This window comes from Neofelis nebulosa, chromosome 14 (genome assembly GCF_028018385.1).
Source record: "Neofelis nebulosa isolate mNeoNeb1 chromosome 14, mNeoNeb1.pri, whole genome shotgun sequence".
Lineage (NCBI taxonomy): Eukaryota > Metazoa > Chordata > Mammalia > Carnivora > Felidae > Neofelis > Neofelis nebulosa.
In genome coordinates, this window is record NC_080795.1 from 22,018,280 (window position 1) to 22,043,838 (window position 25,559).

Sequence of the window (25,559 nt, forward strand, 5' to 3'; positions counted from 1 at the left end):
TAAGAAAAAGCCTTCGTCCATCCCCTGGGGTGTTACAGAAAATGTGCACGACTGCACAGTGTGCTGGTATGAAGGCGCGCCTGTGGCAGGACAGGAAACAGTGCTTCGATGGAGGAAAACAGTGGTAAGCACTGAAAGGATTACACCCGGCACACCTAAGAGTACTTCATCGACGTTTCACCCTGTGCGATCTGGTGCAAAATGGGTTATCCGTGCTATATCTTGACACAATTTTTTTTTATGTTTATTTTTGAGATAGGACAGAGTGGGAATGGGGGAGGGGCAGAGAGAGACACAGAATCTGAAATAGGTTCCAGGCTCTGAGCTGTCAGCACAGAGCCTGCTCTGGGGCTGGAACTCGGGAACCATCATGACCTAGGCGACATCATGACCTAGGCCGAAGTCGGACGCTTAACTGACTGAACCACCCAGGTGCCCCATATCTTGACTACAGTTTCTATTTTCAGAGATAACAATCCTTTGTCTCATTTAATGGATTTACCTTGAGTTGATAGTTTCTCATATTTTCAACTTTTTGTTTACCAAATTTGTCTTCTACTCTTTTTTTATAGCCCTTTGTGTCTCTTGTTTAGAATGGTTTATTGTAATTACCATATAGGTGAGAGTTTGCTAAGATCATAGGCTTTTTTATATGTGGGTATTTAAGTGGCTTCCATCCACAAATGGTGAGATGTTTAAAGCTTTGGGCCCCTCTTCCACATATTGCTTCCCTATTTTTGTAGCACTTACCACCACATAACATGCTATATATTAGTTCCAGTTTCAAGGAAAGCTATGTTTTCTTGTATTTTATTAACAATACCAGTTAGATGTTTGAGTTTCTATAATAACTTCCAAGGTTCCTTTTCCCCTTGGGTCTTAAGGTCAATATTCCTTTCCCTTTGCAATATACATTTTTTTCAGAGGTCACATGTTATCATTCACTTACTTAAACTTCACTGAAAAGGATTTATTCAAGCCTGGTGTTTGCCAACAGATCAAGCACATGTTTTGTCTTAACCTTATTTGTTTTCCACATAGGACCTGCCAGCTATTCTCTCTCAGACAGGGTCCTGGGGAGGATGGCAAGCAGCCCCCCTTGGTGGGTCTAGTGGGACCCATTGCCCGTGGCTTCTCTGGGCTCAGGGAGCATCTCCACCTCCTCTAACTGGCAGGTTTTCCGTGTTGAAGGTAAGAGCACTCTGTGCATTTCCTTTTGTGATTTGCGGCATGGACGTGAACGTCTGTGGAATGTCTACAGCTGCCAGCCTGTGCTGGACATGTGGTCACCAAATGTTAAAAACTAAACAGCTCTAAGCCCCCCACAATACTCACGACTCCTGTCCCTGTGTAACCGTTAGACCTCCCAGCCTGTGCTGTCCCCACTTAGGTCTGAGACGACTCTGTGAGAAGACGAATGTCTCTCTCTGTGACACGTGCTGCTGCCTGTCCCCTTATGCCCTGGTTCTGATGCGGCCTCAGACGTAGGTTATAAGTCTGACATAGAGAGTTGTACATGGATCTAGAGATTTGCTTTAAAAAAACTCAGAGAACTAAGAGAATGGCTTCCTGGTTTTCCAGTCAATGCTCTTTGTGATCCAAAACAAGAACCGCTAACACGGGAGTACCTGCTTTGCCGTTTACTTTATAGGCCTTTGTGCCGTGTGTTTCAGGGAAGAGATCAACTCTGATATAGAATTGTGCTTTTCAAATCACCCGCACTGACGCTGCAGTTTAGTGGCTCTCCCCTAGACATCTAGTGCTGTTGCTTGTATTGTTCTTCCTTGATCTTTTCAGGAATTACTAGTTATGAAGTAATGACATGTCTGCGAAGAGGCCTTTTTGCATCTCTTTTCCTCTCTTCATCCACCTACCTGGAGTCCTACACTCCATCTTTGTTGTGGTAATAACTGGTCAGTTAGCTCTTCCTTCCTCCAAACTTTCCCCGCTAAGGTGATAATAGATCATCTTACGTACCACTCCCATGTTGTTCCCATTCTTTGGAAGAGCTGGTAATGACTTCCCACTAACAAAATAACTTGGAGCACTTCACCCTTTACTGCCCTATCTTTCAAAGCTAAGGTTTTCCTCGTTTGTTAGCTCTTTTTTTAATAAAGCGCTCTATCATCTTGGGCCACCTTAATACTCTCTAAGGAGTCATCCCTCCAGGCCAGGGGCCCTTCACCCTTCCTTAGCCATTTCTCCTTGTTCTGCCTTTAGCCCATTGCTCCTGCTGGGTCCTGCCTTTCTGGACCAGTCTTGCTATTCCTCTAAATCCCATCTTTCAACATCTGGTTCACGTGCCAACTCTTCCATGTAGCATTTCCATAACTGTTTATTTTCTGTACCTAATATTTTAACCATTTAATTTATGTACTTATGCTCTTTAAACATGCCAAGTCCTCTGCATAATACGCAGCTTAGTCACAGAGCATAGAGTTTAAGGATGGTTCTAAGTTGATTTTGAGATTTTAAACTCTGACTGTTTAATTGGTGTGCTCTCCAGTTAGACTTATTTTACTTAGTGAAGTCAAAGGTCACACAGGCCTTTAACTCCTCTGGGTTCTCATGGTCAGTTGTACTCTGCACATACCACGTACTGGAGCATTTTTTAGAAATAAATATGTGCTGACGTATAGCAGAACGAGTAACAGAGAAGAATGAAGCGTGACAAAGAACAGTGAAGAGTGAGGGGAGAGTTACCTCTTAACATGAATTTGTCTTTCTCTTGAACTTGCCTAAGTTTTTTAATGTGTACGTTCAACTGGTCATCAGGTATTTTTGAAGCATCAGATATTCCCGTTCAAATTTGATAAACACAATGCAAATGAGAGCATAGAAATAGTTTTGCATTGTGTAACAGGAACCACCTCACAAGATTCAGTAGCCAAGGAAAAACGTAAGGGAGGTCCCAAAAGAACAAAACCTCATGGATGCAGTGAACACTTCAATATAACACGTTATGTGGGAAGCCTGCAATGCGATGGCCAGAGTATCAAGAAGTCCTAGGAAGAGCTGGGCTGTGACAGGACAGAATACCTCACACCTGCGATAATTCTTATTTAGCAGATAGCTACCTGGTTGGCTGCACGTTGACATTTTAAAAAGCTCAGGTGATGTCTCAATTTCTCTGCTCAGATTGTTCTAAGAAAATTTGGTCATTAGTTTTTACTCTCTGACCACAGCAGGCACGCCAGAGAACGTGCGCAACAAGGTACCGTATGGTGCGGTGCTTTAGGACTGACAAAGTGCCTGTCTTAAATACCTGTTCTCAGAAATCAGCTATTCGTATACATGGAAAATTAGGGCGGTGCTAATTTCAATATGTTTTAAATAAACGTAAGACTTACCTGCATAGCAATCCTCTTCAACAATGCGTGCTTCTGCACTTCTGCAATGTCACCAACTGCCAACCCAATCTGAAGTACAACACAGCATTGAGTCATTACCAATTTAATGGCGCACCTATAAATGCACTAAAGGTCTCTCTAGCTGCAGTGGGGGAGTGGGCATATAATTGCCTACTAGTGACCTCAACATACTTTTGCCAACACATCTTACAGAAAACTGCAAAATCTGTACACCTTTGTAACACTGGTGGCCACATTGGTGGGTTCAGTAACCTTAAGCGTTATCATAAAAAATTAAGACCCGTGAATCTGAAATTATTTAAAATAAAAATGTTCTTTTTGAAGAGGACAGGGGTCATATGGTATCAAATGCCAATGGGGTGGCCATGCAAATGGTTGCAGATTCCAGGAGTTTAGCATCTAGGTAAACAAGAGTGAGCGGACAACACAGAAAAGTTAAAATAGTAAACTGAGGCAATGCGGGAATTTATACCTTACCTATGTTTGGCAGGAAAAGGTACGCTTCGAGGGTGGGTGTGGCTTTGATTAAAAAAATAAAGCAGTAACTGTATCTAGAAATCTGTGGCCAGATAGAATTAGGTGAGGGGACGCTCACCTCTGCTCAATCCAAATGAAATCGCTTACTTAAATTAGCTGACTCATATTTGTTAGATAACCAGTACCTGTCTGTGCTCAACCAGCCTCCTGGATGCTGATGCTCTCAAGAAGCTCAAAGTCAAGTAAATTCCACGAGAGGGGCTCTGTTTGGGGCACCACTGGATGCCCAGTGCTTAGAACCATGCAGAGCATGTAGTAGATACACAGAATAGTCACTGAGTGAATAAGCAGTGAAGAGTATATGCTAGGGTGTGCAGACTAGCATTGAGAACGATCTACAGTCAGACACTTTATTTGGCAGGATAATGTTTATTTTTTAACGCGGACGCCTTTAGGTAGGCATTATCTCTAGTTTATATCAGCCACCATCAAAACTAATGGTCTTGGGGCAGCTGAGTGGCTCAGTCGGTTGAATGTCCAACTTTGGCTCAGGTCATGATCTCCTAGTTTATGAGTTTGAGCCCTGCATCGGACTCTCTGCTATCAGCATGGAGCCTGCTTTGGGTTCTCTGTCTCCCTCCCTCTCTCTCTCACTCTCTCTCTCCCTCTCTCTCTCTCTCTCTCTCTCTCACACACACACACACACACACACACACACACACACACACACTAAATAAAAACAGTCTCATACTGCTTCACACATTTAAGATACTTGCCTGAGATCTGAAGACATCTGATTTTGTGAGTCATAGAGTAGATAAGTTACTAATATTTAATAGTAGCTAACATTTACTGAGTGCTTATGTGCCAACCACGGTTTTGAATGCTTTACTTTTACTTGAGAAAGAGAATATAACTGGGGGAGAGGGGAAGAGGGAGAAAGAAGATTTTAAGCAGGCTCCATACTCAATGGGGAGCCTGATATGGGGCTCAATCCCATAATGCTGAGCTGAAATTGAGACTTGAACGATTAACCAACTGAGCCACCCAGATGTCTCTCAAATGCTTTGTATTAACTCCTTTTATCCTAATAACCTAGGAAGTAGGTTTTATTACCTTTTTCTGATTTGTGTCCTAAAAATTTTGAGAATACGGGGAAGGGGTATCCAATTTAGATAGGATGATGGGGTGGAGGGTGTTGGTTAGGAAGGTCTACCCAGGAGATCTGATGCTTGAGAGCTGAGTGTTAACAGCTTAGAAAGAATTAACCCAAAGTGGGAAGGTCTTTGAGGAAGAGGAACAGCTTGTGTGGAGCTCAGGCACAAAGGAATGTAGGGCATGCTCAGTGAAAGTTGATGGTACATGTCTGGGCAAATCTTGCCAACAGTGGGAGGGGTGGATGAGATCTGGGTAAGACCCAGATCATGAGGATCCTTGCACGCCATGCTGATGGGTTTAGACTGAGTTGAAGAGGCATAGAAGAAAAAAAAAAAAAAAAAAAAAAGGCCTGACAGGCCCAGCTTTTCCTTATCAGAAGATCACTGTGGTGACAATTTCAGGAAAGATTAGACAGAAGTGAGAGGAGACAGACTCTTCGGGCTACTGCAGCAATATGGATGAGGAACCATGAGGGTGTAAGGCAAATGGAAGTGGGTGTAAGAGGAAAATATTTACCGGAAGAACTGAGCAAAGGGCGGGGCTGAATCTAGAGTCTCTTCCAATGATCTGAGTTAGAGGACCAGGAGGTGGCACTGAGAGGCGGCAGCAAAGTTTGAAGGAAAGAAAACATGGAGTCTTGGCCGGCTCTTTTGGGACTGATTTTCCTCTGGGACATGCAGGTAGAGATGGCACTAACATGGACTAATGCTAAGCCAAATCCTCTAGATAATGATCTTCTGAAATGTCAGCAATTCTAAGAGAAGAATGTGGGCTTTATGTCATTCTTAATTATTCTTAGTGCTATCCTTTATGTTTCTAGGTCATCAAAATAAAACTCTGGATTTGTATCAAGTAAGTGAATCAAAACATTAAGTAGTATTTTTTTTTTTCTTTCCAGAAACATTGTACAGGACAATCTCTGGCGCATAGTCTCACTCAGAAAATGTATTGAATGTGTGCATATATGCATAAATAAGGAAAAAACATGCACTGTCAGGTCAGCTCAGGCTCTCCATGGACCTGAGATGTACTTCTGTCTGCATTGGCTAACGTGGTCATGGCTAGAGCAGGTTCTCTGTGAAGGGCATGTTCACATCTGCTGAGGATTTTCAACCTGTAACTGGTTTAGAGATGGCATCTGAATGCCACAGATTCCCTCATGCCTGAGAGGCTCTTTGCCACTTGAATATCTGGTTGATGAGAAATTTAAGAGCAGAGATGAGGTTTAATCCTTTATTCCCTCAAGGTCTCTGCCTAACCTCTGACCCCCACCCTAACACCAGAGCAGTACACACCATTTATCTTTATTTCCTTATTCTGCTTTATAGTTCTTCATAGATAGCATTTATCACTCCCATAACATGATACTACATAGTTATTTATTTACTACCTCATGACTAGTTTATAATGTAAGGACGGGGTATTGGTCTATTCATCACTGTTTCCCAGCACCTGGATCAGTGTCTAGATTATTCATAAGTATCTGCCAAATGAATGCATCTTGGCATCCCCTGGGCTTTAGTGCTGTGTCTGGTACTAAATAAATGTTGAATGAGTGGATTTTACAATAGTCCCTAATTCCTTTCATGGAGGAAGATTAAGGAGGCTAAAAATAATGATACTGTCAAATGCCCCAAATGATCAACAAACAGAAAACACAAGGATAAATTACTTACAAGTAAATTCATGAGCACAATTGGGACAAACATTGTGAAGGCAATAAGCTGTGCAAAAGACAGAACTGGATATACCAATTCATTTCTCAAAAATGGTTCTAGGAAGGCATCGCGGTAATTAATATCTCCTAGCATCATGCTGAAGGTCTGGATTATAGAAAGCAATGGAGAGCTGAAAGCATCCTGAGAAAAGATGGTAAGGTAAAAATGCAATGCAAAACGTGTACAATGAAAAAATGTTTTCTGGAGAGTAAAATGATAAAAAGCATATTTAAAATATTCTTTTAAATCACAGGACTATGGCTAATGATAAGAACTACTAATAAATTGGTGATAAAGTCATCAAAAATATCTTTTCTACACATAAAACAAATAATCACGCATTATATTTAAACTTTTTGACAATGGGAAAAAGTCATGAGGTAGGGCTGCAATAAAAATCATTTGAAGGCTATTTTATCAGACAAAAAGATAAAGTCCTATTACTATAAATTTTCTAGGCCATTCAGATTTAAGTATAAATATGTATTCCCAATATTCACAGCAACAGAATTAAGTACTGATGCAAGAGCCTCACCTGTATACTCAGGAGGACGTAGAAACTGAGGCCAAAAGCCAAAAGTAGGAAGACAAACACGACTGTAGACCTCAACAGAGTTTTCATAATTACCTCCAACATAACGATGAAAATTCCACAATTTTCAAATCTAGGCATATTTAAAAATTATATATTCACTTTTCTGGTCAAACTGTATTTCATTCAATGTCTATATTTATCATGCATTAGGTACTAGGTTTCACAGGTGAGTCACACTTTCAAAAAGGAGACAGAATTCATCAATAGTCATCTTACTTTCAAGCTGTTCACTAAACAGCTTTGCTGCTGCTTCTTTCTTGTTAACGTTGATCTTTGTCCTACAACTTGACCACTAGGCATTACTTCACACAAAGGAGGAGAGAAAAATCTTCCCAGTATCAAAGAAAGTGCTACCAAAGCTTGATAAATGGATCTGAGAGGTGAGATGGGTGATGCAGCCAGTGGAGACTCCACATGAGCTCATGTACCTGAAGGGCACCTGCATATGGTTTATTCACCATCCTCATGACCTCCTGAGGTTTCTTTTTTCTTTCCCAGCAACCAACATTGTGAAATGTTTGGGTAGGTAATAGGTGTGCCGTCCAGCCACCAATGTGGACATTTCCTTTGGCAAAGACAACTTGTTAAAGGGGGAATCACAAGAGTTTAAAGCTGCAAAGGACTTCAGAGGTCTCAGAAACTTAGCTCCCAAGAGTTGTCTAGTAACTCGGTAAGGTCACTGATGACAAAGCCAAAGGAATGACAGTACCTAGACTTGCCCTGAAGCCTTTTGATGTCCAGACCACTGCTCTTCCCACTATACCATGTCCTTTTAAAGGGGCTGGCTTCAACCCTCCAGCATTGTGTGCATGACATATAGAAAATATGGTAGGGAAAGCATTGTCCCTGGGGTTGGAAAGACGGGTAAAAGTGCTCACATCTTGACTTACTAGCTGAGATCCTGGGAAAGTTACTTAGCCCTTCATCTTCTTTTATATACCACAAGTGATTACAAGTTATCTTTACAATAACTAGAGGTAAATGTTAAGATATGTGAAATAACAAGTATTGGAGGTAGGAGAGCTTTGCCCTTTGTTCCCCCTCTAGAATTAGATTCTTTGAGCTTATTTTCTTCTCCTAAATCGCTATTATTCCCCATACCTATCACTTTATTTTGACTGTTTTAATCTAAAGTAAATGCTTAGCAAATAATACCAAGTAAAACCAAGAATAGCCAATACTTTTATTCCCATTTACTCCCCCCACTTAATCTAGATTTGTCTTGACCTGGGGTAATGTTGCCACTCAGAAGATATTTGGCACTATCTGGATACACTTTTTGTTGTCACATGGTGGGGAGGGGGGTTGCTACTGGTCGTCTAGTGGATAGAGGCCAGGGATGCCGTTAAACATTTTACAATGCACAGGACAGCCCCCCACAACAAAAAATTATCTGGCCCCAAATTTCAGTAGTGCCAAGGTTGAAAAATCCTGGTCTATACTCTGAACTCCAAACCTCCCTCCCCTTTTCCTTAATACATATTAAGGTACCTCCACAGTCTAAAACAATTGGAAAAGGAATAAGCCAATTATAAATATGGTACTTACAACAGTTATTCTTTTAATATTAAAAATGTCTAAGGGATACAGCAATCATTCAAGCTGGCTTTACCTTTGGAGATAAAGTAAGAAGTTCATCCAGTAGAAGTATATAGCAATCGCTCCACATTGCCACTGCACATAAGCTGGTATACCAATGAATAAGGGTGACACAAAAATGATACTTGTTGTGTAGATAATCCATTCAGCTCCATTGGCATTATCCAAGATGTAATTCCTTTTCTGGGGTTAAAAAGAATTCAGAATTACCACAGGTAGAGACCAGGACCTAGCATCTTATGGATGATTTTATATATATGTGTGTGTGTGTGTGTGTATATGTATTATGTATATGTATATATATAATGTTGACCAGTAGCAACAACTGTCTGGCATTGCAGTTGGACAGGTTTAGGACCAAGGAGCCAGCTTCTGCCATCCTGGACTACACTCAGCCCTGGGTATGGACCAGTGTTGAAGGTGGCCCAATCTGTTCTGTTGAATTGGCACTTTGGGAATCTGATGCCTAAGTAAATTCTACAACTTTGTGGGCTTTCTCTGAGTCCATTCCTTCTTAAGGAAAGTCCTGGGAAGCTGCAGGTTGGTTTAGTAATTCCTTTATGCCTGTGTAAGGACATGCATATAGATTTCTCAGGATACAAATGAACTAAAGCTTCTTCTAAGGAGGTTTGAGACCTGTGCTAAGACTTAATTGCCGTAACAATTTGATGTCATTTCCTATCATTAAAAATTTCAAGTTTTGGACATCAAATTTTCTATAGACGTGACAATTTCAGTATCAATTAAAAAATGTGGAGACCAAGTCTGTTAGAGAAATCATTTAACTTTATAGTTCAATTTAGAGTATAATCTATAAAAAATGAGAATTATGATGAGATTAATATGCCCTCAATCATTCAAACTACAATGGAACAATACAGTCTAACTCTCAGAATTGTGACAATCTACTGAAACTATATACAGACACACACACTTGCAAATATATAGTACCAAACAAATGCAAAGCACTGTAATGGTCATTGACATTCTTTAAGGCAGGTATCAATGTGCTTATATAAAAGTAAATTTTCACATACAATGAGGTACTTATAAAAGTTACACATCTTATAAAAATAACATTCACAAAAAAATGAATGATAAAAGACTTTAAATAAAAGATTGATGCCATTTATTAACCAAAGCAAGGACCTGTAGATAATTCACATAATTCTTGAGTCTGATCTGAACTTGGTTCATACATTTAAAAGCATGAAGTAAAAATTATGCTATAAAAAGTTCCCAAGTTTTTATTATAACTTGAGAATTTTATCCAGTAAAGAAAAGCATTCTTGGGGCGCCTGGGTGGCGCAGTCGGTTAAGCGTCCGACTTCAGCCAGGTCACGATCTCGCGGTCCGTGAGTTCGAGCCCCGCGTCAGGCTCTGGGCTGATGGCTCGGAGCCTGGAGCCTGTTTCCGATTCTGTGTCTCCCTCTGTCTCTGCCCCTCCCCCGTTCATGCTCTGTCTCTCTCTGTCCCAAAAATAAATTAAAAATGTTGAAAAAAAAAAAATTAAAAAAAAAAAAAGAAAAGCATTCTTATTAAGAAAGGAATTAAAAGACCCATTTGAAATGGAACCATGGGCCAAGTAAGTCCTTTATAAATAGTTATATTCAAAAGTACCTAATTCAAAATCCAGCTATCATGTTAGCAAAATATCAAACTGATAGAGAAAATACAGAAAAGTCATTCATAAGTTCATTTGTAGACAAACTCATACAGACTAGTAGAACTAGAACATCTCTACTTCAGATTTATCAAATAGGCACCATCCGATGCAAGAATCTTGTCTAAAATCATGTGATTTCTACAGTTTGAAAAGTTTGTTTGGTACTTCCAATCTATACATTGGTCAAGTTATGTGATTTTATTCTGACATATATTGTTCAATAGTTTAGCAATTTATGTTCTGCATATTAAAATATTTGCAACTTTAGAGATATAAAATGTATCACGTACCTGTTGGAAAATTTGGACCACTTCTTTGCAATATCCAAATATACTTGATAAAAAAACTAAAATCATACAAACTTTTATAGAATAGGAATTCTGAAACAAAAATGTGTAAAACAGTTATGAAAGATAGCAAATAAAACACTTTTGCTTTTGCATAATTTCCACTATTAAATATTTAATTTTCTTCTTCATTTCTATGTACCGTTATATTTGCTTTAAACAGAAAATTACTGTGATACCAATATAAAGACACATACTCATTTCATAATGTCCTAAGAGGTTCAAAAATCACCAAATGAACTCTAAAAGAGTATGAATCTGTAGACCTATGTAAAATGTGTTTTACTATGGTAAAATACACATAACATAAAATTTACCATTTTAAAAGTTTTACATTTTACACGTACATTTACATTCCAAAATGTATAATTCTGTGGCATGAAGTACATTTACTATATTATACAACCATCGCCACCATCTATCATCATCTAGCTCTATAACTTTTTTTCTATCACTCCCAAACAGAAGCCATGCATCCACTAAGAATGACCCCCTCTTCCTAAAATCCCAGACAGCCATAAATCTGCTTTATTGTAGACATATTTTAAAGTAGTATATACTTCAGTATTAAAGCTACTATCTCATATGTCCATTCCTTTAAATTAATTTACGAACTCATTTATTGACTAAATTATTTATATTCCCTCGCATTTCACAAAAGATCTTAGGAAAAATTGTTCACATATGAATCATACAGTCCATAATAATAAAAGCCTTAATATTTCAGATTTACTATGGGGTTAGCATTTCTGAGGAAAAAAAACACACTTGTAATAATCTTTTATTTTAAAAATTTGAAATATGATGACTAATCAAAAATACCTTGGTGTCTAATATTTCTGAATGATCACTAGTTTCATTGATGATTCCAGTTGAGTTGAAAGCCATACCTGGCTTTATACTGACAACAAGAAAGGTCATAGGCAGGAGACCAAGACAGTAAGATCCGAGGTTCATAATATGGGCTCTAAACCCATAAGCCAACCTACAAAAATAAATCACAATCTCAACAAAAAATATTTACTTAAGATAGCCTGTGGAAAAGGTAGTTATAATCTCTCTCAGAAATCTATTTGGTAAATTCATTGAACTTTAGAACCAAGATCTTCAAATTCACCTTTTTTCATTCTCAGAAAAGAATCTCAACTTCCCAGGAAATCATGACTTACTTAAAATATCTCACCAATTAACGGAAGAACAGAGACTTTAGCTCATATTTTCTGACTTCCATGTTGATTGCTCTTCCCAGGTACCCCTCTCACTTTACTGTCCACTAAACTGCAAGGCCCAGGAATGCTTCTTCATATCTCACACAGGGGTTTCTACCTCCTAAATATTTCATTTAATGTCAAAAATAAACAACATCAGCATTCTTAATACCAAAACATTTGCCTTTGACACATTTCTTTTTCAAAGTGTAACACATTAATATAATAAAGTCCAGGGGCATCTGGGTAGCTCAGTTGGTTAGGTGTCCAACCCTTGGTTTTGGCTCACATCATGATCTCACATCACATCACGGTTCACAGGTTTGAGCCCCGTGTAGGACTCTGCTCTGACAGTGCGGACAGGGGATTCCCCCTGCCCCACACCACTCTCTCTCAAAATAAATCAATAAACTTAAAAAAATCGAAAACATATTATTTAAGAGACTTTAAATTATTAAAAAGAAATACTACTTGGAGCACCTGGATGGCTCAGGTGATTAAGTATCTCACTGTTGATTTTAGATCAGGTCATGATCGCATGGTTCCTGGGTTCAAGCCCCACATCAGGCTCCATGCTGACAGTGCAGAGCCTGCTTGGGATTTTCTCTCTGCCTCTCCCCTACTTGCTCGCTCTTTCAAAAATAAACTTAAAAAAAATACATACATACATACATACTGCTTAATACCCACCATTTCATAAGTAAATATTCTTTACATACAGGGTGATTGAGAAGCTCTATGCGGTTATGTTGTACCATTGCCTGAGAATAATAAAAATAAATCATATTAAACTATTAAGTACAAACTAAGTTTTTTGTTTGCTGGTTTTATAACTTTAATATTATAAAAGTAACACTTTATGAAAATTTGAAAAATCAAAAATTATATCAGGAATGTATTTTTAAAAAACCACAAGCTAGAACCATTTTATATAAATGCACTTACTTGATTCACTTTGTCTCTTTCAATTTCTTACCAGTTGAGATAGAATAAGCACTTTAATCTTACACAAAGTTACAACTGGAAAGGGTATTAAAAATAAACGAGCAAGAGCTACACTCATTCTTTCCCTGAAGAAACTCAGGCTTATCTCTCTAGAAGGATTTTAAATAGTAGAGTACTCATAGTCATTAAATTAGCTTGTGGATTAAGTTTTCATGAATTATTGGGAACTAATATCTATTTTAAAAACAATTTTTAATTATTCAAGAAATACACAGAGGAAGTGACATCAGCAAGATGGTGGAATAGGAAGTCCTGGACCATCTATGCCCATGGAGACAAGACATATCACAACTTAACAATACCTGGACCAATTGCTTTTGTGAGAAATACAGAAACCAGTTAAGAGGTTCCTATACCCCAAGTGAACCTGTAGCCAAGAAGAATCACATCAAAAACAGTAGGAAAATTCATGGCATTTACTTGCCATCGCCCCTCTCCCAGCACAGAACAATGAGATCAAGAGAAAATCCCCAACTCCTGGCTTCTACCTGAAGAGGAAAGCGATATGTGGAATGTTCTAATTGTTCAGGGAGTGGCCCAAGGGACTGGTTTCTGTCTTGCCTGAATCTAAGCACTGATAGGTCCATCCAGTCTCTCAGACTTCTGTGAACAATAATTTCCTATCGCAGACCAGCTCTCCTTCCAGAAGAACCCCACTCAGCTCAGATATAATGAGAGATTTGTTAGTTATTAAGGCATTATTCAATTATGCTAAAAGCCAACCACTAAGTGAGGTGTATTTATTCAAGCAAACCTGTGTCATATAAATTATTCTGAGTCTATAGTATACAAAGCCTATTTCCTCTTAGAAGCTACAAAGTTTTATTTCCTCCTTATTCTGCTGGTGGAAACAAACTCTGGTAGAAGTATTGCCTGTTCTTCAAATTATAATTTAAAATAAACCTCCACATACACACACAAAAATTCTAAGTAGAGCTATACTATAGTTACTTTTAGGTGACTTTGTTATTCAGTCTGAACTAAAATAACAACTACAAAACATGACATACTCCAGCAGAGGTAAAATGTTTTGCATAGAGCCAGCATGAGGTTAGTTTCCACTGTCAACCTTGTGGGCGTAAAATCCACAGGACTCTGCATCCCTCCCACTCCAAGTACGCAGTAAGCCTTCTAGATATCACTTAAGGTGATGGTTGGTACCATGGTCTCTATCAAAGGCTCCCATGTAGAGAAATGAATTAATTTAAAGTGAATAAAAATTCCCAATTGGTCTAGACCAGTGCTGTCCAATAGAACTTTCTGCAATGATGGAAATGTCCTATATTTGTGCTGTTCAATATGAGAGCCACAAGGCACATAGTCTACTGAGCGCTTGCAATGTGGGTACTGCAAATGAGGAAATAAACTTTGAATTTTAAGTAGTCACACATGGCTAGCGTTTACTGTATTAGACAACACAGATCTAGACCCTAGACCACAATTTGGAAATCACTTTCAAATAGGTTTTCTTTTGCTTGCAACAGGGTTAATTTGTTGCCAGTGTGTACAGGGCTGGGCCGCCATTCCCACATGGCACCAATCTGTTGATGCTGCTAGCTGCTCTCCCTTTAGACGAGGAGCCCACTCATCAGTTACGTCTTACCTCTGCAGTTATGTATTTGAGTTGGAGACCCCCGATTTAGACTGCAGTGGATCATCTTGCATGGCTTTTATTGTCCCATCTGCTAGAAATGTAAAATCCACTTTGGAGTAAGAGCTGGTTTGGTCTTAAGTCTCTCGGGCAATTTGGGTCCATACTGTGCATGTTAGGCCTGCTTTCAGATTGGGATCACTCCTCCAGAAGGATCAAAGAGCTTCTGAAAGGTCAGAGTTTACCGTGGAGCGCCTTAGATTGAACTTAGAATCTGTGATTGTAAAATGTCGCCCCTACATTTTCCTGTGGCTTGCATGGAGAAAACTCTTAAATATATAGGTCTATATTTAGATGGATGGAGTCAGGGAGTAAGCACTGACTGTCAGCCTATGTTGTCCATGGTTTATTGGATTTTGAATGAGGCAGGTTTGACATGACCATTAGAACTAAAGTGATTAAGAGTGTAGAACTTTAAGGGGACTAAAGTAAAGGATCTGTGGAAAATGACTGCTTTCTTCACTAAAAAGTAAAGGATTAGGACACATGGCAGAGAGAGACATCAAACTGTAAATGTGGAATTCTCTTCAGGCCCCTCCCTGGAAACATACCAAAACACAGAACCCATGTAGAAACTACCTAGATAGTGAAAACACTGGACTTACGTTGAGGGTTGTAAGAGGCTCATATGTAACATCCTGTGCAGGTGTTACTTTCTTGGTAAATTCTAATGGACACTGAAGATACCTGAAATTATACTCAATCTGTAGAAGACACAATTTTTAAAACATTAACAATCTAGTATACACCCCAAAGCAGGTCTTGACAAATCAAATACGTAAGTCTACCATTCTTCTGAAAATTAAATATTTCAAATAAAATTGAGTCATTTTGTCTGAAGAAATGTAGATTGTTATTTCATATTAATTAAAAAAATATCCTGAAAGGCTGTTACATAACCTTCTATAACCCACAGTCATGGAAGAAGATGAATTCTCAAAAGACCACTCAGATCTTTGGAATTTCATTCTTCAGGTTAGTACTACCCAAAAAAATACAAAGACTAGAAACAACCCTAAATAATGCTATTAGAAACAATTAAAATATTGGGGGAAAACCAAGGAAAAATTCTCTCACAAGCAGAGGATATAATCATATGACAAATGAAGACAGTAATTACCATCTTCCGAGACTGTGGAACTCTAGTAACATTGTTTTTAGTATTCATTAAAGAATTATAATAAACTTTCAATGACCATGATAAAACAAACTTACATAATAGTCTTGGCAGGACTTGTCTCTTTTGGAGGGCATCATGCAACAATCTAAAAGGACCTTTAAGAGAGAAAACATGGCTACGACATTGGTCAGAAAATGAAATGAGAGATGGGATTTGATCCCATTTCAAAAATTATACCCAAGACACTCCCCTCTCCCTTTCCTTTATTTCTGGTACTTCAAAGATAAACTATAATCCATGCCACTCAGGAACAAAGTTTAAAATATAAAGTTTTCAACTACTACCACATGCCTCAGAGATATCTAGTGATTCTGAAAAATATGCCTAAGAATGAAATCACATTTACTAAAATTTGAGTCAAAAATATTTTGTGAGTTTTAGCCAAGAGTTGATGTCCTTCTGGCCTTCTACAGAATATATAGCTTATAAAGGGTTCCTTTGCTCCATCTAGATCTCATCTTCTATACTGCTCCAGCATGGAGTGCTGTGTTGGTTTCTGTCCTCACTTGATGAACAACACTGACAAAGTATTTGCCCAGAGCAGCATGAACAGCATACTGAAGGACAGAGGTTAAATGAAGAAATATTGAACGCCCTTCAGGTGCTTGAGAAAAGGGGAGAACACTTAAGGGATCATTACAGCTACCTCTAGGACATGTAGGGATAAATGTTTTTGTGGGGTCCCTGTTAACATAAACTATTTCAGTCACCCCCAATCTGTGTGCTGGCACCTTTCTGGTGCCCAAATTCATCATCCCAAGAAAGGAATACTGCCCAGTCAGATTGTTCTCCTGGAGAAGAATCTGGACACAAAAAACTCCAGATGATTCCACCAGTGTGTCCCCCAAAACTCCTGGGGCACCTGGTCAACCCCACCTGCAAGAAGCAAGGGTAGAGGACTGGACAGCACCCCTTCATGAAGGAGAGAAACAGGGACCCAGGCCCCATTGGGAGGGCACCCCTGTTCTGCTGGTAGTCTCAAACACCTGGAGGGACTTAAAAAATTTTCAGTCTCGGGGCGCCTGGGTGGCTCAGTCGGTTAAGCAGCCGACTTTGGCTCAGGTCATGATCTCGCGGTCCGTGAGTTCGAGCCCCACGTCGGGCTCTGTGCTGACGGCTCAGAGCCTGGAGCCTGTTTCAGATTCTGTGTCTCCCTCTCTCTGACCCTCCCCCGTTCATGCTCTGTCTCTCTCTGTCTCAAAAATAAATAAACATTAAAAAAAACTTTTTTTTTTTCAGTCTCTGTTGGTGACCAGGCAGTGATACTAAGGATCATAAAAAGCACCCTAAGAAATAAGGACAAAATTAGTCAGTAGTGCTGTGCAAGGCAGAACCAGAGAAGCAGGTCTGAGACTGTTTGAGACCTTTTTAATTAATAACCAGCATAAGCTACAGAAAGGAAGGTGGAAACATGGGGAGGAACTATGTAAATTACTCAAGTGTATGATGTGAGGCTAAACTAAAAGTTATTTAAGGACAAATTCATAATACTAAAATGCAAGCAAATTATCAAAAATGAACTAGAAAATATATAATCATGTAAAGAAAAGAAAAACTAATCATAATCCCACAATTGTAGTAATTCTTAACATTTTGGTGTAATCTTTTAAGTTCCTTTCCATGTTTTCCATATGTGAGTATTTCTAACATTTTTTTTTTACTGTTATTAATGCTACATAAAACATTACTATATGTAAATCTGTATCTCTGTTCATTAGGACAGATTCCAACAACTAGAATTATTGAGTAAGAAATTCTGAGATCATTTTCAATCCTGAATATTTATGTTCCCTTTGATGAATTTAAGTACTTGAAATGCTAACCTATGAACTGGACGGGCCCCAATTTCTATTGGATATTGTAAAGGAAAAAAATGCATGTGAAGTACTTAGCACATACTAAGTGCTTGCTGACAAGTAAAAACAGTTAAGTGTGAGTAGCTGTAGTACTAATAACCAACCACACAAGCAGTATAATAACAGTAGGTTGTACAAGGTATGACAAGCACCCTCCTGAATACTTCATATATCTTGCCTCTACTTTTTGTAATCACTTTGTAAGATCAGTATCAGTGTCACTTGTTTGGAGATGAAGTAGAAAATGAAGTTCAGAAAGGAAATGACTCACCTAAAGCAGTAGCAAGAGTCAGGACCAAAACCCAGGACCATCAGGCTCTAATTTTGTCCCTGTGCCCCTGTCTTACTATGTCTCACTGCCTCCTCCATATTTGAATATATTTTCCCTCTGAATGACAGCCAAAGGCATCTTTTTTATTATTATTATTATTATTATTCTTTGTCCCAATCTTCAAATATCAACCTTCTCAAGAGGTTTTTACCTGCATCCTTAAACACGCACATGCTCAACAGTTCATGGGTGTTTCTCTTGTAGTGAAAGTCCAGTTACATGCTGGGTATATGTTCAATCCAGCACAGAGAATCACACACTTGGAGGCCCACAGAAGCCAGGGGGTAGTATAAATGAATGAACTGTGCCAGCATTAAGAGCTCTTTTCCACTGTTTTTGAAATGTTGTCTCTCCTTGGGCTGGTTTCTGTCTTTACAATTTGGGTAAGGTCATACATAGAGAAATATCTCTCGACTACAAGGAGAGCAGCTGCACCAAAATGACAATACATGGCAATGAACGGTAGGCATTAGACTGAGTATACAAAAGGAAGAGGTGGGACTCGCGGGCCAATGGTGGAGAAGTAGGGGTACCCGAAGTTCCCTCGTCCCTCAAACACAGAAGTGTTGAGGCCAAAGGACTTTGAATTCCAAGAGTCTGGGCTGCAGAGGGACAGAGACATCCCTAAGGACCCACCAGGACAAGCTGGTGGGCCATAGGTGTATGACCGTGGGAGAGAGAAAACAGGCTGCGTAGGCAAGGAGGGGAGGGATCCCCTTCTGCGGAGAGACAAAGGGAAGAGAAAGAGAAGCTGGGGAAGCATAGGACTGTATCTGGACGAGAGGAAAACCATGGAACAGGATGGAGAAAGATCCAATCTCTAACCTCTTTGACCTCAGCCACAGCAATTTCTTGGTTCACATATTTCCAAAGGTAAGGGAATTAGAAGCAAAAATGAATTACTGGGACCTCACCAAGATAAAAAGCTGCTTCACTGCAAAGGAAATAATCAACAAAACTAAAAGGCAACTGACAGAATGGGAAAAGATATTTGCAAATGACATATCAGATAAAGGGTTAGTATCCAAAATCTATAAAGAACTTACCAAACTCCACACCCAAAAAACAAATAACCCAGTGAAGAAATGGACAGAAAACATGAATAGACACTTCTCTAAAGAAGACATCCGGATGGCCAACAGGCACATGAAAGATGCTCAACGTTGCTCCTCATCAGGGAAATACAAATCAAAACCACACTCAGCTATCACCTCACGCCAGTCAGAGTGGCCAAAATGAACAAATCAAGAGACTACAGATGCTGGAGAGGATGTGGAGAAACGGGAACCCTCTTGCACTGTTGGTGGGAATGCAAATTGGTGCAGCCGCTCTGGAAAACAGTGTGGAGGTTCCTCAGAAAATTAAAAATAGACCTACCCTATGACCCAGCAATAGCACTGCTAGGAATTTACCCAAGGGATACAGGAGTACTGATGCATAGGGGCACTTGTACCCCAATGTTTATAGCAGCACTCTCAACAATAGCCGAATTATGGAAAGAGCCTCAATGTCCAACTGATGAATGGATAAAGAAATTGTGGTTTATATACACAATGGAGTACTACGTGGCAATGAGAAAGAATGAAATATGGCCCTTTGTAGCAACGTGGATGGAACTGGAGAGTGTGATGCTAAGTGAAATAAGCCATACAGAGAAAGACAGATACCATATGTTCTCTTATGTGGATCCTGAGAAACTTAACAGAAACCCATGGGGAGGGGAAGGAAAAAAAAAAAAGAAAAAAAAGAGGCTAGAGTGGGAGAGAGAGCCAAAGCATAAGAGACTCTTAAAAACTGAGAACAAACTGAGGGTTGATGGGGGGTGGGAGGGAGGGGAAGGTGGGTAATGGGTATTGAGGAGGGCACCTTTTGGGATGAGCACTGGGTGTTGTATGGAAACCAATTTGACAATAAATTTCATATATTGAAAAAAAAAAGATAAAAAGCTGCTTCACTGCAAAGGAAATAACCAACAAAACTAAAAGGCAACTGACAGAATGGGAAAAGATATTTGCAAATGACCTATCAGATAAAGGGTTAGTTATCCAAAATCTATAAAGAACTTACCAAACTCGATACCCGAAAAACAAATAATCCAGTGAAGAAATGGGCAGAAAACATGAATAGACACTTTTCCAGAGAAGAAATCCAGATGGCCAACAGACACATGAAAAGATGCTCAATGTCACTCATCACCAGGGAAATACAAATCAAAATCACACTGAGATACCACCTCACACCAGTCAGAGTGGCTAAAATTAACAACTCAGGAAATGACAGATGCTGGCAAGGACGTGCAGAAATGGGAACCCTCTTGCACTGTTGGTGGGAATGCAAACTGGTGCAGCCACTCTGGAAAACAGTGTGGAGGTTCCTCAAAAAATTAAAAATAGATCTACCCTATGACCCAGCAATAGCATTGCTAGGAATTTATCCAAAGGATACAGGAGTGCTGATTCATAGGGGCACATGTACCCCAATGTTTATAGCCACACTTTCAACAGTAGCCAAATTATGGAAAGAGCCTAAATGTTCATCAACTAATGAATGGATAAAGAAGATGTAGTTTATACATACAATGGAATACTACTGGTCAATGAGAAAGAATGACATCATGCCATTTGCAGCAACGTGGATGAAACTGGAAGGTATTATGCTAAGTCAGTCAGAGAAAGACATATATGTTTTCACTCATATGTGGAACTTGAGAAACTTAAGGGGGAAGTGAAGGGGGAAAAATAGTTACAAATAGAGAGGGAGGGAGGCAAAACATAAGAGACTCTTAAATACAGAGAACAAACTGAGGACTGATTGGGGGGTGGGGGGAGAGGGGAAAATGGGTGATGGGCTTGGAGGATGGCACTTGTTGGGATGAACACTGGGTGTTGTATATAAGTGATGAACCATGGGAATCTACCCCCAAAACCAAGAACATATTGTACTCACTATATGTTAGCCAATTTGATGATAAATTGCATTAAAAAAAAAAAAAGGAACAGGTGGGATGTATCAAATGGGAGAGTGCTTGCCCTATCTCAAGGAAGCAGCTGCAACTTGCCCGGAAGTTTCTGCCTCACCAGATCTGATTTTTACAGGAAGCCAGATATCTGGATCCTTAAGAGAGGCATACTGGTTTTAAATGTTAACAACTAATGCAGATTTGAAACAATAACATACGTGCCCCCAAAAAACTACCTGGAGGCTGTATTCCACCAGCAACCACCATTAGTAGTCTCTGTTCTCGATTTGGATTATTCTAATAAAAAATGTTGACCATGTTTTCCTATATTCCATATAAAAACAAACATCATTCTTTGATTCAAGTAAACACTTGTTGGCTAACTTCTCTGATCAATAGCCTACTGTTAGGAACTTTACTTTAAAAATGAAAATTACATTTACTTTGTGATTACAGCAATAAATCCTCATATTATATTATATGCCAAGCATATACCCAGAATCAGTTTTGTCTGGAGAGCTTACCTTCATGCATTCAGGGAGGTATTCTACCATTTCCATAACTGGACATTTATTGCTTGGAGAATAATGACTAAAAACCTTAAGGCATTCTTCCCATCTATTAAAAAGCAAAACAAAACAAAACAAAAAACAATGGTGATAGTAATAAAACAATCACAAGTCATAATCCTTTGGTTCTACACCACAAAGATGCCAGTTGAAATTCAAGATTATACCTTTAGGAGAAACCTGAAATTGTTCCAATGGAACCAATAGTTCACGAATCAAGATCAAACCATTAATAGGATCCTTGTCCATTAGTGGAAATTAGAAATGTGGGAAAATTCTAGGATGGATATAATCACTGTTCTTTTTCTCTAAATTCCTTCTTAAAAAGGTAAGCTTTTACCTTCTTTTCTCCTGAAATCATGAAATAGTATGAGCTGGTCATGCTGAGTAGAGATACTCACATTCACATATATACAATAGCAACATAGTACTGAACATGATATATTTCAATTTTTTCTAATGTTTATTTATTTTTGAGAGAGAGAGAGAGACACAGAGTGTGAGCAGGGAAGGGGCAGAGAAAGAGGGAGACACAGAATCCGAAGCAGGCTCAAACCCACGAGCTGTGAGATCATGATCTGAGCCCCCCAGGCGCGCCTGAACACGTGATATTTAATGGGTAATCCGTGTATATATATATCGTGTTGAATTAAACTACAAAATAACATGTGTCAAGTACGTTAATAAGCATGGATTCTGCCAGGAGATTACAGAGTCTGCTCTTTTCTTGCCTGCCATTTGTTTGGACACGATAAGAAGGTGCTTTTGATACCAAGGAGGAAATAAATCTCCAACAGGAAGTAAAGAAGAGACCATTTATCTCCAAGATCCTATCTATGTCATAGGAGACTACTTCCAAAAAGTACCAAACTTTCTGTTAACAGTATCAGTAAAATGAATCTAGAACATCTGCATAATCAGTGGCAAACTTCTGGTTGCACACTTGCATTGGCTAGTGTTTCAAAGGAATAATCATTGGTGATGAGTGGGTCTTGAGATTGCCCATGCTTAAAAACACAGGCTCATCTGTCTCGAATATGAAATGGTTCACCTCTGTGTCCACAACTGGGTGATACGGGGCCCTTGAGCATATCTGTGATTATACAGAAAAGTTTATGTACAAAAACTAGGACAAACTACCCTCCAACTTTATCATTAGAACTCCTTAAAATATGGCATAAAAACCCACAACCACAAAAGGTTATGTGTTAAGGGAAAATTCCAATCGATGGCCCTAGTAACAACCTGGATATACCCCGGAGAGGATTTTCACCAACATCCGGTTTTCACATTTGTATTCGCAAGAGAGTGTCGGCAGATTCAGGTTGAGCAGGGAAGAGTGTGCTAGACAATGACAATAGTGCCAGACACTACCCATGCCCGAACCCCATGAGTGTCACATGAGTGTTATGAAGGTGATCTATGCTCCCACGATTTAGAAATGGAAACCAAAAACCAGAGAGTTCAGTAACATGTCCGTTATTACCCAAAGAGTACATTAAAAACTTTATGTCAACAACCGATGTTTAAGAAATGTTGATTAACAGCTGAAACTTATTCTTTTTCTGTTTCCTTTCAGGTTATAAATCATCCCTCGTGCCAGAGGACACGAAATGACAGTGGGATAGGTAGAAAGCATACCTTTTGTTCTTGATGGTCGTAAGAACCACGTCCTTCCTCTTATTGTGAATTGCAACATGCAAAAAGGAGGCCTGCTGCTTGTTCAGGATGATGTCAGCATCATAACTCAAAAGAAGTGCGACGGCTTTGGCATGGCCTTCCCTTGCAGCCAAGTGCAGTGCAGTGTTCTTTCAGAGAGAACAGGACACAGAAAATCCAGTGACAATGGCTAGTCATCCTTTGGCTATCGTACTGCTTTCATCTTTGAACTGCTTAAAATAAATTATTGACAAACCCAACTATTTAATACCAAAATACGTAAAATTTAAAACCAATGCTCAGAGTCAAGCATCAAATAAGGAGTTTCTAGTTCACACACGGTGTGTGTGTATGTGTGTGTGTGTGTGTGTGTGTGTGTGTGTGTGTGTGCATGCGCACAAGCAATTCCAGGTGGTTTGTTTTGTTTTTACATTGGGATGATTCTGCAAGGACAAATGACAGACTTTCAGAGTAAAGATGTTGGAGTGAACACAGAATACTTCTAAGAGGTTTCTTGTCTTAGTAGAGCAATGATTTCCAGATGTTGGCTTTTTGTAGTCTGGTCAAATTTTTTAAAAATCAGGAATTGCTCTAAGGTTGCCAATCTTTAATTTGACACATAAAGACATCTTAAAAAGCAATAACAACCTTCTACCTCTATCATTTCATGAAAGAATGTGAATTTTAATACTCTCCATAAAAAGAGGAAGTATATTACAGCAGAATAAAGGATAGTCTTTCAAATCAAATACACTTAGCTATATTAAAACATACCCCAGACCTCTTCATTTTTCTCAGTTCACCAGGGAGTACTGAAAACTTTTTCATCAATCTATGTGGGCCTGTGGACTCTCTGCGAGACTCAAGAGGTGTCCTCAACATGCACCCACCTGTTGGCATTCTCCTTATTCCGTTCCCCTCTTACTCATTCCTCACTTAGCGTCTGCAGAGTAAGAACCCAATAAAAGACTATGAATGCAGCAAGGAAGGAAATAAAATGGCTGGAAAGGACGCTTTCATGCAATTTTGGAAGTTTCTTCAATGCCAAGACTTTGGGTAGGTATGGAGAACACAGTACATACCCCTTCTTCATCTAGCTGATCTGTGCACTTCATGTTAGTGTCAAGAATGACCTTCATGGTCTGAGTGTACCCGCCCAAGGAAGCATGATGCAAAGCAGTCCAGCCACTGTGGTCACTGTTAAGAGTTAAGAAAGGACTGTTCATTCACTTCTCAGATGAATCCTGGGAAGGAATGCCACCCATTTGAAAGGTGAGTCTGATGAGTACAAAAAATAAATGCATATCTGAGTTCTAGCAACTAAATATGTATTACATATTTCTAAAAATGAGCTAATTTCAAGACTAATGGTCTTAAGTAATCTTCCAATAATGTGATTCACACATATTTTTTAATTTAGTAGATTAACATATAAAAGTATATAAACACATCAAACATCTGTGGGTGGGTAAAACTTGAAAAAACACATTTTTCAAGACTATAATGTACTTATACACACTATTTTAAATCTTGTTTTATTCTTTCATTGAATATTGTATCAAAACTTTTCCATGATGGTGTTTATTAGTCTTCGTGGCCACTAATTGCTGCTGCTGCTAATAATATTTTACAATACATGGCCTTAAGATGCTTAGCTTAATGCTACTTCTGTTTCTAAGACTTCAGGACTGAAAAGATCATTCCTCCGGTGCTCTCAAAGACGCTTATTAATCCCTTTAGAAAACATCCTTTCTCTCACAGAAATTCAAGATGTAAATACAATGAAGCCTTGTCATCCTTCCAAATTACAGATGGGGGGAAAAAAAAAAAAAGTATGAGATCCTGACACAACTTAATTTCAGCGCTAGTGAGCACCTATTTTAGGTTGCAAGGGCCACCTCGCCATTTCAATTGTGAGGCACTTAAGCAACAAGTGTCTGGCCTGGATCCATTTGGGGTCCCCCATGCATGTCCGCTGAAGGCAGAAAGAAACTGAGCAGAGCATTCACTTCTCAGCTGCAGCCCTACTTTGCAGGACTGGTGCTCTGATACAGAAGTGTGTTTTTGAACATTAGCCTAATGAGCTCTTTGTTTCCACATTGGTAAAATTAAAAGATAGCTCACCACACTTCTATAAAACTTGGCTTTTTACAAAGATGTCATTTAATTACGCTATCTTCTAATTATGTTTAATTATTTTTAATTTGTTT

General features: G+C 39.1%; 1 protein-coding gene and 1 long non-coding RNA gene across 2 annotated transcripts in view; one reads left to right on the top strand and one right to left on the bottom strand.

Annotated features, from left to right (window-relative positions):
- LOC131495054 (uncharacterized) overlaps positions 1-23,609 on the top strand; it is a 44,104-nt gene extending 20,495 nt beyond the window's left edge. The window contains exon 2 of the long non-coding RNA XR_009253735.1: positions 23,270-23,609. This is a non-coding gene — a long non-coding RNA (uncharacterized LOC131495054). The remainder of the gene's footprint in view (positions 1-23,269) is intronic.
- TRPA1 (transient receptor potential cation channel subfamily A member 1) overlaps positions 1-25,559 on the bottom strand; it is a 55,711-nt gene that overhangs the window by 3,812 nt on the left and 26,340 nt on the right. Inside the window, exons 13-24 of the mRNA XM_058699826.1 lie at positions 24,432-24,546; positions 23,332-23,498; positions 21,646-21,739; positions 16,011-16,070; positions 15,401-15,499; positions 12,830-12,900; positions 11,754-11,916; positions 10,875-10,964; positions 8,932-9,101; positions 7,260-7,389; positions 6,683-6,865; positions 3,351-3,419 (exon numbers count right to left, since the gene is read on the bottom strand). Coding sequence (XP_058555809.1) covers positions 3,351-3,419; positions 6,683-6,865; positions 7,260-7,389; positions 8,932-9,101; positions 10,875-10,964; positions 11,754-11,916; positions 12,830-12,900; positions 15,401-15,499; positions 16,011-16,070; positions 21,646-21,739; positions 23,332-23,498; positions 24,432-24,546 — 1,411 coding nt within the window. The remainder of the gene's footprint in view (positions 1-3,350; positions 3,420-6,682; positions 6,866-7,259; positions 7,390-8,931; positions 9,102-10,874; positions 10,965-11,753; positions 11,917-12,829; positions 12,901-15,400; positions 15,500-16,010; positions 16,071-21,645; positions 21,740-23,331; positions 23,499-24,431; positions 24,547-25,559) is intronic.